This window comes from Heliangelus exortis, chromosome 7 (assembly GCF_036169615.1).
Source record: "Heliangelus exortis chromosome 7, bHelExo1.hap1, whole genome shotgun sequence".
Taxonomy (NCBI): Eukaryota; Metazoa; Chordata; class Aves; order Apodiformes; family Trochilidae; genus Heliangelus; species Heliangelus exortis.
Genome location: NC_092428.1, coordinates 3,704,886 through 3,717,186, shown reverse-complemented (window position 1 = coordinate 3,717,186; position 12,301 = coordinate 3,704,886). Strand labels below are relative to the sequence as shown.

Below are 12,301 nucleotides of genomic sequence, written 5' to 3'. Positions count from 1 at the left end.
AAATTCTTCCTCTACCACAGCTACTGAACTTACATAAAAGCCAACAGCACGTGCCATAGTGACAATAAAAATCTAGAGGAGGAGACTTCTGGTCACAAGGAGGAATCATTTATCCTGGCTAAACTTTCATGTAAGGTAACAAGACCTCAACCTGTAAGAGATTGTTCAGGTATATGGAATAAATACATACCTCATTTTTGGAACTTTTGACACTTTTAACTTGGAAAAGCACTCAGCTTTGGAGAACTTCAGGCTACTTGTTCTATATTTACACTACACTCTTAATCAAATTGAAAGATTTTATATATAACCATTAGAAACACCAAAGTGCAACAAACAACTTTATGGTATATTGGGATATAAAAGCTTTTAACCTTTTAATAAATATAATTTTCCTCAAGGTAATAGCATGCATTTGTGTTCTATCCTTTGACCTGACTCAGTAGGACTAAGTGCCTTTTGGCAAGAAACTGGGGAGCATGTTTCCTCTCTCACATTTCATTTCTTAAGGAAAAAAAAAATCTTTCTATAAAGTAGTCATTGTTTAAAGAACATGTAGACCTTAGGCTGTTACACCATTTGTACATTTTTTTAAAATTGTCATGTAAAATTCATCTCTGGTGCAAAAGTGAAGCTGTGCCACTTACTTCCTTGGACTCTTTATTTTTAATTGAAAGTTTGATCATTCCAAAGAGTTTCTCTGCCTTTAATACTTAGTACATGGACCCTCAGAAATCCTGACTGGTTTGCTGTTATTGTGTTCTTTATGTAGTGTATTTTTCCTTCTTTTTCAGTCATGGTTTTCTTTATTGCTATGGGCAGAAGGCTTTTTCATATAAGCAAAGCAAAAAAATGCACCATGTTTTATACATGCCTCATACAAGTGTAATTGTGCAACTTTTCTCAGCTTTGCTGTGTTTTAATTTTAAATAATTTTTTACTGATAACGAGCAATTTTGGTAGGTAAATTAGGTAAATTAGATCTGATTAAATGCAATAGCTTGCTCTTCCTTACCTGTATACATAATTGATAAACTCAAGATTGTCCTGTGCATTGAGCTCATTGCTGAATAGAGGGGTTTTTTAATTGCACAGATCCAGGTGGGATGCATATTTTAAATACTTTGTGAAACTGTACACAGAACATCCACAAGAGGGAACTGTTTTACATAAAGAGGAGTCATTTCCTTGCCTCTAAAACACAGCTTTCTGGAACCAAATCCTCCCGGATTTATGTCAGGCTGGCAGGATTGAGTCCCAGATGATGCTTTATGGTAGCAAGAGGAAAAAAACATTGGGCAGCAGCGTTCCTTCTTTTCTGCATCTATTACTGAGTTAGTAAACATTGAGCTTTTGTGTTGAAATAATAAATAGAAAACTATTCTGAAAACTAATCCCCCTAAGTTTTATGCTTGCTCAAAATAGGTCTCTCCAGGAACGAGAGCTGGCAACCCTTGTTGGGGCTGAAGGCAACGTGATGTGCAGTTGTCAGAGTAAAGGAAGCATTCAGCTCCTGTGCCCTGTTCCAAACTCCACTTTATAAAAGCAGTAAGTACTAGAAAGCAGGCCTTTCCTTCCTCACACAGCAGCAAGCTCAAATGTGATACTCCTTCTAGTATCACTGGTCCCTCTATGTCCATGCTTTGGTCAAAATCCCACAAAAAAAGTTCCCTTTTTTGCTTATGCTTTGTCTTTAGCAGGTAACAGCTAATAGGTAAACTTTTCACTAGCAATGTCTCAGCAGTTGATGAGTGGACCTTTGTATGGGAGTTTCACCACAAATATTTGTTGAACTGAGCACTATTTGTTGTCAGTATAAGAGGAGCTGTGTTTACACAGGTAACAGGAAAAGTTTTCACTGGGTATACAGTGTGAAATTTAGAATACAGAATGGCTAATGTGTGTGGGGGGTTGGCTTATGAATAGTTTTTGGCTAGCAAAATATGTTTTTTGCAGGTGATCACAAGAAATCTCTTATCCTCAATCCAAATTGGTAAGTGTTGGGTAAATATATCCAAAGCAAAATATTTTGAAGTACAGTCCATATACTTTAGGGCACTTAGTTTGCTTTACTCTGACTTCTGTATAGTACCCAGGGTTGACTAAGTACTTTTTAACTCAGGTCTTCTTTATGTATAAAGTAATAAGACAAAGACTTTGAGAGTGCAGCCTCTCTGTCAGCTCTTCTGAGCCCTCTCAAACAGCAGCAAGAGAAGATGTAAGCCATGTCCATGGCTTTGTAAACCCAGCCCTTATAATCCACCTGACTACAGAAGGAATTTTGCTGGGATATGCTGTGCTACTGCTGTTCATTGCTCAGGACTTTCAAGGTGCAAAGGGTTTGTGGTTTCCATTAGCTGTGAGAGCATCAGTAATTACCTGGCACTTCTGAAGAGCAGATCTGGAGCAGCTCTGTTATGGTGCTCCTGCCCTTGCTCCACTCCTGGTGTTTGCTGATGGATAAAAGGATGTGCAGGTATGTGTGTGGCTGTGAAAAGGGTAATCCTTGAACCACCAACCCAGAAATGCAGAACAAATGACAATCAGGACCAGGCTCTGTGCCCAAGTCCCAAGGTGTGTGATCTTGTCACCAGAAAACTTTGTGGCCCAGGTGGCTTTCTGGCCGTGGGGAGAGTTGGTATGAAAGACAGGGGAAAAGGGCAGCAGCTGTGACACTGCAGCCCAGGGTTGCTGGTAACAAGGAGTTTCTTTTCATCCTGGCTTCTTTTCTGCATCTAGAAATCTTCCACTTAATTGTCTCCCACATGAGCCTCCTGAGAAGGGGCTGTGTGCAGGTGCAGTGTGTGACTATCACTTTTCCTCTGGGTTACAGAATTATAGTATATTTCCACTTGTATGTATTTCCATATTGCTGTCTAATGCTTTCCCTATTCAGAGGCCTCGACTAATCCTTTCTTGAAGAAAAAGAAGCCTCCTCTTGAAGGAACAGACTGGAGGAACAGACTGGAGTAGAGACACCATGACAAACTCCCCAAGCTGGACAAATGGTGGTACCACTGTGCAAAAAAGTGGAGGTGAGAGGGTTTGAGAGCCCCATGAAAAGCTTTGGGAATTCATAAAAATCTCATTAGTCTCATTTAAGCGGGAAACAAAACTAAACAAAGCCCTGGCAGAGGCAGCAAGAGGGACTACTACTAGTAAAGGTTAAGAGATTACTATTTCATAATGGTGGCTCTGTGCATGTGTAGTGAGTGGATCAGATGGGGAAATGTCACGCGCACATAGGCTGTTGTATTTTATCCTTGGAAAGCTGTCAAGAGGATCTGCATAATACTTTCTGCAGACAACCGGGTGAGCAGACCATGTGCCAAATGGAGATTTTAATTCATATAAGTAAATACAAAATATATATATACATGCCTCTTTCAATGAGAATCTGGGGAAAAAAAAAAAAGACAACTATCTGGTTGTTTTTTGGTTTTTTTTTCCTCTTTTCTACTGTGTTAAATTGCCGTGTATATGGCTAAGGGTTAATTTCAGGAATGTTCTTGGGATGTGCACCGCGTTTTGCTGTATTCCCCCGGGGGTCAATTTCAAGCCAAACCGAGAAACGCCTTCAGGGGACCGGCTCCCACCCCGGGGCTCCCCGATATTTCTCTCACTCACCCTCTTTCTACAGCCTTCCCCAACCAGACCCCTCCTCCCCCTCTCCCATCCCTGGGCACCTGCTGCTGCAACTCAACCTCCTCCCGCAGGCCCCGGCCGCCCCTTCTCTTCCCCCCATCCCCAAACCCCCCAGCGCGCTTCAGGGGGGTGGGACGGGGAAGCTGGGGGACACACGCACACAGCGCCACGCAAACACACACACACACGCACACCCGTGGGGGCTGCGGGGGCCGGGGCCGTGTCAGCGCCGTGCGTTATCCGCTGCGTCATGACATCCGCCGAACCAAACCCGCGCACGGCAGCGCGGAGGGAGGGAGGGAGGGAGAAAGAGGGGAGGAGGGGACCCCGCTACCGCCTGCCCCCGCCCCACCGCGGCTGCGGAGAGCTGCGCGGCGATGGAGCAGCTTGGGCCGCCGGCGCGACTTGTTGGACCCGCAGCTCCCCGGCGTGGCCGCGCAACGCTTCTCCGCCACCTGTGAAGAAGCGCTCCGGCATCTTATCCCCCACTTCCCCTCATTCCCCCCCCCGTTCCCCCTACCCCGCCTCTCCGTCCTCCGGAGCGGTCGCTCAGCGACTCAGCGGCCCCGTGAGCGGCACCGAGCGGCCGCGGGGCGGGGAGGGCAGCGGAGGAGCCGCACGCCGCTCGCTGCCCATGGCGGGGCGGGAGCCCGCTTGAGCCGGCGCTCCCTCCCCCCCCCCATCCCCGGCATCGCGGCGTCCCGGACCGGACCGGCACCCTCTTTCCCGCGGGGCCCTTGATGCGCCCGGGGCAGGGCCACGGAACCGTCGCGTCCCCCGGAGGCAAAGAGGGAGGGGCGGGGAAGCGGCGGTGCCTCTGCGCGTGTGGGAGCAACAGCCTGAGCGACAGCCCCGGCCCTGGAGGGAGCTCCTGAAGGATGGGCGAGGAGGCGGCGGCAGCGCAGGCACAGATGGGCCAGCGGAGGATGAATTAGAAGCCACAGGAGGGCTGCTGCTGCCGGCATCGAGAGGGGAAGAGGAGAGGAAGGGGCTGGACTTGGAAAAGGAGGAGGAGGAGGGTTGCGCGGGGGGGACTGAGTATCGCTAATAACAAGTTAAGGACTAATAACAATAATAACAGACCACCTCCGGGAGGAGCGGCGGCGGAGGCTGAGAGATCCCCGCTGAGGGCAGCGGGGTTGCAGCGCTGGGTATCTTGGAGGGACGCTCCGAGGCATCAGTTTGTGGTGGTGGATGTTTTTGTTGGGGGTGGGCGGGGTGGGGGCCGTGTATGCGGGAGAAGGAAGGGGTGGGAATCTGAGGAGGAGACTACCTTTTTAGTCGGATTATTTTAAGGGCTTTTTTTTTTTTTTTTTTTTTTTTTTTTTTTTTTTTTTTTTTTTTTTGTTATATATTTTTTTTTTCCTTTGGATATTATTTTCGCCGTACAAGGAGGACGCTCGCAATTCACCGGCCTGTCAGCTCCCGAGAGGGACCCGGGGGGGTGGGGGGGGCTGAGACTGTGCGGTTTTTCTTCATCTTCTTGTTTGTTTCGTTTTCATTGGGGTTGTTTTGATTTTTTTTTTGGGGGGGGGGGTGGGCTTTTTTTTTTCCTTTTTTTTTTTTTTTTTTTTTTTTCCTTTTTCCCGCTGAGCAGCAGCGGCGGCGGCAGCAGCAGCAGCAGCAGCAGCAGCAATATGGCTGGTGATGGGTTTTTTGGGGGGCGCTGGCGGCGGGAGGAGCTCTGGGAAGCCCCTGCGCGCCCGGCTCGCTGTTAGCTATGGCAAATGGCAGCGGCGGCGGCGGCGGCTCCTACCCGGGCGGCAGCGGCAGCAGCGGCGGCATTAGAATGAGTAACAATATCAACGCCAACAATCTCAACACAGACTCGTCCTCCTCCCCCGTCAATGTGCCCAAGATGGATGCGCTCATCATCCCGGTGACCATGGAGGTGCCCTGCGATAGCCGCGGACAGCGCATGTGGTGGGCTTTCCTCGCCTCATCCATGGTCACTTTCTTTGGGGGACTGTTTATCATCCTGCTGTGGAGGACCCTCAAGTACCTGTGGACTGTCTGCTGCCACTGTGGGGTCAAAAACAAGGTAACTCCCCCCCACACACAGACACACACCCTCTCCCTTTCCCTTTCTGGTGATGGTTTGGTGAGGAGGTGGAGTAGGAGCTCACACCTGGGTGAGGTGGCCCTGGAGGAGATGCCTGGGGCTGGTGTTGCATGGCAATGGTGCTGTTATGGAAGGGTTGCTGGAGGGGAGAGGTGTTGGGTGATGTCTTGGGATATTCCCCTCTCTTTGCCTCCCACCCCATGCTTTCATCTGGTGGCACAAAAGTTCCACCAGGTGTTGGCTCACCCTCTTGGGCTGACACCCACTGGCACGGCGGGATGGTGTGGTCCCAAACTTGCTGTGCAGCCCCAGGACCGCATAGGATGGCAGGGTGGGAGTGTTCATTTACCTATCTAGGCTTGCAGCTAGCTTGGGAAATGAGGAACTTGGGCAAAACTAAAAAGGTAAACTTCTCATTTGAGCAAATACATGTCAAGCTACTTCTGCTCCCTGAGGAGCTTTGCCACTTCTGTTTGAGAAATGAAATGCAGATAACAAAAAGTACTCGGTGCCTTGGTGAGTGACGCCCCAGATCAATATTCTTTTAACCTAAGTGATATCTTTGAGGCAACCTCCCTGCTCCTTTGATTTTTGTGCATTGCCAGCTGGAAGGCAGCATAGCATGTGGAGGAAGGTTGGCTCCTGAGCTGGAGGCTCTCTTTCAAACCAAAGCTAAGGTTTTGCTCAGTGCCAGACACTGTTTTTTTGGTTAAGACAAATGGGATAGAAAGTGTTAAGACTCTGTATTCGTGAAAGTGGATTTTGACAGACCCCAAAATAGACCAGCAGCTGGAGTTTCTCCCCTTCCCTTTTCACATTTTTGGGATTACAACTGGAATAATATCTGCTTCAGTTATTCCTGGCACACAGACACCCACAAAAACACACACACCTTTTAATATATGGTTGCTAGGTTGCTGGCTTGCTTTGACGTACAGTGAGCTGTCTTCCCCCTTCTCCCATCCCCTCCCCCCTGAACATATTTGATACAGCCCAAAACCCAGCTGTATGAAGGATCTAAGACTTAGAGGGAACCAAAAGAAGTGTGTGAGAAGTTCTGGTACTTGCTTCTTTGTGTATTTGGGTTTAGTGAGGTGGGTGTCCAGTTTGGGTTGCCTCAATGAACCTCCACAGATTCCAGTTGGAAGTAGAAGAGCTACAGTGAACTTGACTTATCCATGGAAGAAATGATTGCTAGAGATAATTTAACTCTGCCTTAAGCTTTAGGAAACCTACCAGGCAGTATGTAGGTATTTTTTTAATTTGTTCCAAACCAAACCTGAGCTTTCCTAGAGAGGTGTTAGCCAGGTATGATGATAAAGCTTGAATGAACTTGTGATAATAAGGTTGTCTTGTAAAACACCATAGGTGTTAAAGGTGTTAAGGTAAGTTGACACTTACCTTTAGCTTCTGTATGCATTTAGCATTTTCCCCTGCACACGATGAGACAAATCTGCAAGGGCTGTTGAGAGCATCTTGATGAAAAAGAAAATCCTACAGGTTAGCACTTGGGGCATCTTTCCTTGAGCAAATGGGAAGTTGAGACTTGTACACAGAATTCTTATTCCCGGTGTCTTGGTGGGTATTTATGGTGTGATAGCTCATTTTTGGGACACAGTTGGTTAAAGCAGATCATTAATTTCTTGACCAGCACAGAAAAGCATATCCAAATTGTTTTGAAAAGCTCTTAGGCTACATGTATCATCTCACTAAGTAACATGTAGCACCCAGAGGTTCCACCACACCCAGCCTGAGGGACTTGACATCCTGTGGCTGTCATGTTGTAAGGTTGGAGTTTATTTCGGGTTTGAGACCTGAAGTAGCCATGTCCAGGAGTATCATTCCCTGGGGCAGGAAGGTGAAGGATTCTGCAGGTAGGGGGAGATAGATGTCTCCTTTTTGATTGCCTTTGGTCCCCTTGAAAGAGTTTCTGAGCCTCCAGTGAAGAACTTTCAAGGGCTGATCCTTCATTCCGTGCATACTACAACTGGGAACTAGAGAGAATTCTGTGTGTGTGAGGAGTAACTACTTAATGCAAAACACTTTTCTGGTGTTCAGGGTGTAAAGGCTAATTGGAAATGTCTTAAACTTTGCTGTGACCCAACACATGCTTTGTGCTGCTCGGGAATGGAGAAAAGGCTGCCAAGGCTGCTGGTGCAACCTGTGAAGGCAAATGCATGCTATGCCAACTCTATTGGACCTGCTAGAAAAAACATTTTTACAAGAATTAGCTCCTCCTACTGCAGGATTCAAGAAGTTTTGAGCATGTTAGGATCTTTCCTTCTCTGTGCTGCCTTTTCTGCTTCTCCACAGTTGGTAGCTGAGTTGGTTTATCCAACGTTGTCTCACCATCTCCATAAGGAGTGGTCCCAGGGAGAGAAGGGACATCTTTCTCCTGTGTATTTCCTGTCACTTCATGTTGAACAATTCACATAGAGATGTGAATGGTTCACAGAGCTGCCGTGGTAACACCCATGTCCATGTATGTTATTGCAAGGACCTGTAAAAAGTTGTCTTTTCCTGCTGTATTTAAGCACAACACTGTATTCCTCAGATCTGTCAGTGTTTGTCAACTTGGCTTTGGGATGTAACACTTTTTAATGGCTCAACAGAAGGATGTAGAATGTGGATTTGGGTTTGTTTTGGTTTTGTTTTCTTTTTTTTTTTTCTTTTTTAACACATTGAATTTAAGGCTGGAATTTAAAACTGTGATATAAACACTTCGTGATATTCCACTTTGTGGAATTAATTTTTAATAGAATTTTGGTTTTTTCATTTTTTTTTCTTCTCCTTTTTTTTTGTTTTCTTGGAAATAACAAAATCAAGGCAAGAATATAAAACCTTCTGGTAACAGAATGATGAACGTTGCCTCTTAAAATTCCATATCCAATTTGTGTCATCATGTATGAGCAGACCATTAATATTAATCACGTACTAAAAATGATTGTTGAACTTTGAGGATTTTTTATTCTCCATACTTGCTGTGTGAGATGACATTTTTTAAAGTCTGCCAAAAAGAAAAATGTAAATCTTGACCTGTGCTGTCAGTGTTTCATGTAATGTGAGAAGTAACAATTCAGTTGTTACTTACAACTGAAGCCCTTGTGTTCCTTTATTTAGTTTAGTATATAATTTCAGATGTAATTCTTCCAGAAGTAGCTGCAGTCATATATGAGACACTTGAAAAATGCTGCTTTTCTCCTCAGTGTTTACATCTAAATTTTTAGGAAAGCTTGGATTTTGTCAAAGAACAAACTGCTGCTGCAGTTTCTGTGCTCCTGAAGGGCATTTCCTACTGGCACTGATGATGTGGTTTGGCTTTGAATAAACTCTTCAACAAGAAAAAGGTGCAGCAGGATGAGAGAGCACAAGTTTGGGTCCCAGCTGGCTCCTGGAGCTGGCCAGTGCAGAATAAAGTGAAATTTGTCCCCTGTATCACTGCTCCTAGGTTCCCCAGAGAGTGGTACCCTTATGCCTTCAAGGCTCTAGCAGCTAGGATGGATCTTTATCACTAACCTCTGGTTGGTTTTCTGTGTTTTGGAGAGCTCCCTCCCCTTCCCTGGCTCCAATTTAGGACTCATACACGTAGAAAATGAAATTCTGATTATAGATGGCAATTGCTGTCCTGAAATCACAAGCCATAAAAAACCTTTCTTCATCTTGGCCTACGTATTTTAGAAGTTTAATAAAATATTCAGTGCTAGATTTGGTCAGGAGAAATCCATCAACATTCCTAATTGTTTTGAGTAGAAAAATAGAAGTTATATTGGAAGTGTAGAATTTGCAGAAGTCTCTGTTGAGAAGTTAGGAATTTTTTTCCTGGACCTCTGAGGCTTGATAAACTATGTAAGTGGAAAAATTTTAGTTGTCTCTAAAAGAAGAATGGACATGGTGGAGAGGTCAAGGACTGACAGGTACTCAGAGATCTTTGCAGATGGTGTTTCTACAAGTGAAAAAGACACCGTAAAGATACAGAGAGGTGTGGGCTGCTTTTTTCCACCCTGGGATAAAGACACCACTTTGGGCTCTCTGGAGCTCAACATGCATTTCAGGTTTTATAAACTCATGCTCAAATTGGTTATGCATGCAGAAAAGAAAATATACAGGCAATGATTTAAGCTGTAACCCAACAATCTCCATGAAAATGTTCTTTTGATGCAGTATCGTGCTTCCTCTCAAGGCTTTGCAACACAGGCATTTAAGGAGAAAAATCTGTGCTCCAAAGGAATTTTCAGCTCTCACACGTTTGCAAATCTGCAAGTGCTGCTGGCTGGAAACCATTAGGTTTCAGGTTTTTTTTCCAGGTTTAGCTCAGCAGAAGAAATGCCTGTGATAGGGAATGAAAAACTTTGAGATAACAGTGATCTACATCCATAGTTTTGATACATTGAGGTTTCTGAAAGCAGAATGAGGGCAGTTTAGCACCCCAGAGATAGAAACACTGAAAATTTAGAGAGCACTGGTCCCAAGCATAATCTCTGCAGGGAAAAGATCTAATAATGGTTATAATTTAAAAACAATGATGTTCCATGTCTGTCCTGTGCTATTGCCAGAAAATGGAGTGTGAATCTTAGTAATTGAGTGTCCTTCCTGGGACAAATGTTAAAAAGAAGCAGTGCTCTCTAGTGAGGAGGTGAAATACAGAGCAGTGGTTGGTGTTCCTTCAGAATATTTGGCTCTGCTCTTCTGTGGAATCCAACTGAGAGAGGCAGAAAGCTTCATGTGAATTTCAGGAGTGGCTGGTAAGAATTCCTCAGCCAGATCAGGCTGTAGTTCAGCAGCAGTGGGGACTTCTGTAGGGTGAGATTGTAGGACAGTAGTGCCAGAGAACTGGCATATAAATATAAAATATAAAAAATAATAGAAATATATAAAATAATTCAGGGTGAAATTAGGGGATGGGAAGGCTTTTTGGTTCTATTAAACATACCTTGTCCAACTGCCTAAAATTATGTATTTGACATAGAAGAAAATCATCATATTACCAGAAGTCTGAGGAGGACACAGTAAATACAGCTCTTGAAGGTTTTCTAAGGGAAAGATTATTGAAATGTTATGTGTGGGTGTTAATGGTTAAAAAATATTTTTCTCCCCCACGTATCATTTCAGTGACAAAAGGAAAGGGACTAAACTTCAAAAAGCTTTCATAAAATGCTGTGTTTCTGCAATGAGTTCATATACTGCCACGTGATGGAAGGCTCAGAATCACAGACTGTATCTCAAGGTGGAAAGGACCTGGGTGATCATCAAGTCCAGCTCCCTGCTCCTCCCAGGACTGCAATTCCTGACTCTGCCTCCCAGCCTGGGAAGTGAATGCAAACCCCACTTTTAGATCACAAGGCTTGGCTGGCATTTCTTCCAACTTTACACGGGGCTAAACGCACAAATTCCAGGTCAGACTTCATGATTTGTGAGAGCAAGCATTCTTTTTCTGGCACTTGGGTCATCTTGGGTGACAAGGGAAGATGGGCACCCAGTAGAAGTTTGTTCCCAGGTCTGTAGCTGGGTGAATACAAGGGTAATCAAGATACCTATCTGCCCTGGCTGTCAGAGATGTGGTGGTTCAGGAAGGGCCCATTTGGAATCCTGCTGGTATTTATATAGCCTGAGAAGACCTCGGGGTTGCATCTTTGAGAGGAACACTTTATTCCCATTTATAGTATTCGTGGCTCTGGGTAAATGAATGTGCTGCCACTGAAACGTGTTGAGTTCAGTTTGCTTTCAGATGATATATTGCATGTATTTGTCTGTTGGAGAGTTACAGAAATGGAGAGGGTAATTCAAAGCCTGGTGAAGTAGAGGGAGGCCATGTTAGGAACTTCAATGGTTTTGGACTCAGGCCTAGATGTTCATGGTGTTCTAGATGAATCAGATAGGTTGGGTTTGTTTTTTTTTTGTTGTTTTTTTTTTTTTTTCCAAAAGAATCTTATATTAACATTTTAAGCTCTTAAAAGCTTTTCTCTTTTATTCTAGTAGAGTGTATTTACTTGGCTTGAGGCCATTCTGTTTGAGATCTCGACATTAGAAACATCATATTTCAAAATCACACCAAGTCTGTTTCCACTCCATTTAAGGCTCACACCTTCTGCCAGCCCCACCCTAGAAATCCCAATTTGGGTGCTTGAACAAGTGCTGAGATCCTGTCATGGCACCTTCCCTGGGAGCTGATGTGCAAAAGCAAATATTGGCCCTTTTGTTTTTTAAAGACCACATTTAGTGGAACTGACACAAAGGTGCTTCACCCCATGGATCACCTGCAGGATGGAGCCACACTTGCAGCTACTGCCCTGCATCCTGGAAAGCCCTTTGCATGTTCTTAGCTTCACTATTTAATTTAAATATCAGAACTGCTAGCTTATAGTGGAGAAAATATTAATTTAAATATCAGAAATGCTAACTTTAGACTGGAGAAAGCCAGGCAAATGTCATTTCTGGGACAGAAGAGTGGTGAGGAGGACCCTAACATCACAAAAATTGTAGGATAACACAACAAATGGGTCAGGATTTGAGTGGCTTCTCAGCGTGACTGTTAGATACAGGCCTACTGTGTTGCAGTTTGGTTTTTGTATACTGAGGGATAAATTAATAATACAG

At 44.8% G+C, this 12,301-nt stretch overlaps 1 protein-coding gene and 1 long non-coding RNA gene across 19 annotated transcripts in view; both read left to right on the top strand.

Moving 5' to 3' along the window:
- Positions 1–1,911: 1,911 nt before the first annotated feature.
- LOC139798033 (uncharacterized) lies at positions 1,912–3,366 on the top strand. The gene is made up of 2 exons (XR_011726672.1): positions 1,912–2,476; positions 2,897–3,366. It is a non-coding gene; the product is annotated as an uncharacterized lncRNA (long non-coding RNA).
- Positions 3,367–5,188: 1,822 nt separating this feature from the next.
- The window catches only part of KCNMA1 (potassium calcium-activated channel subfamily M alpha 1), a 368,746-nt gene continuing 361,633 nt past the window's right edge, over positions 5,189–12,301 (top strand). For 5 of the 18 annotated variants that reach the window (XM_071748268.1, XM_071748267.1, XM_071748265.1 and 2 more), the window contains exon 1: positions 5,190–5,686. In XM_071748268.1, coding sequence (XP_071604369.1) covers positions 5,366–5,686 — 321 coding nt within the window. In that variant the 5' untranslated portion in view covers positions 5,190–5,365. Of the gene's footprint in view, positions 5,687–12,301 lie in introns of all 18 variants that reach the window. The other 13 variants (XM_071748287.1, XM_071748284.1, XM_071748270.1 and 10 more) reach the window with 8 other exon arrangements.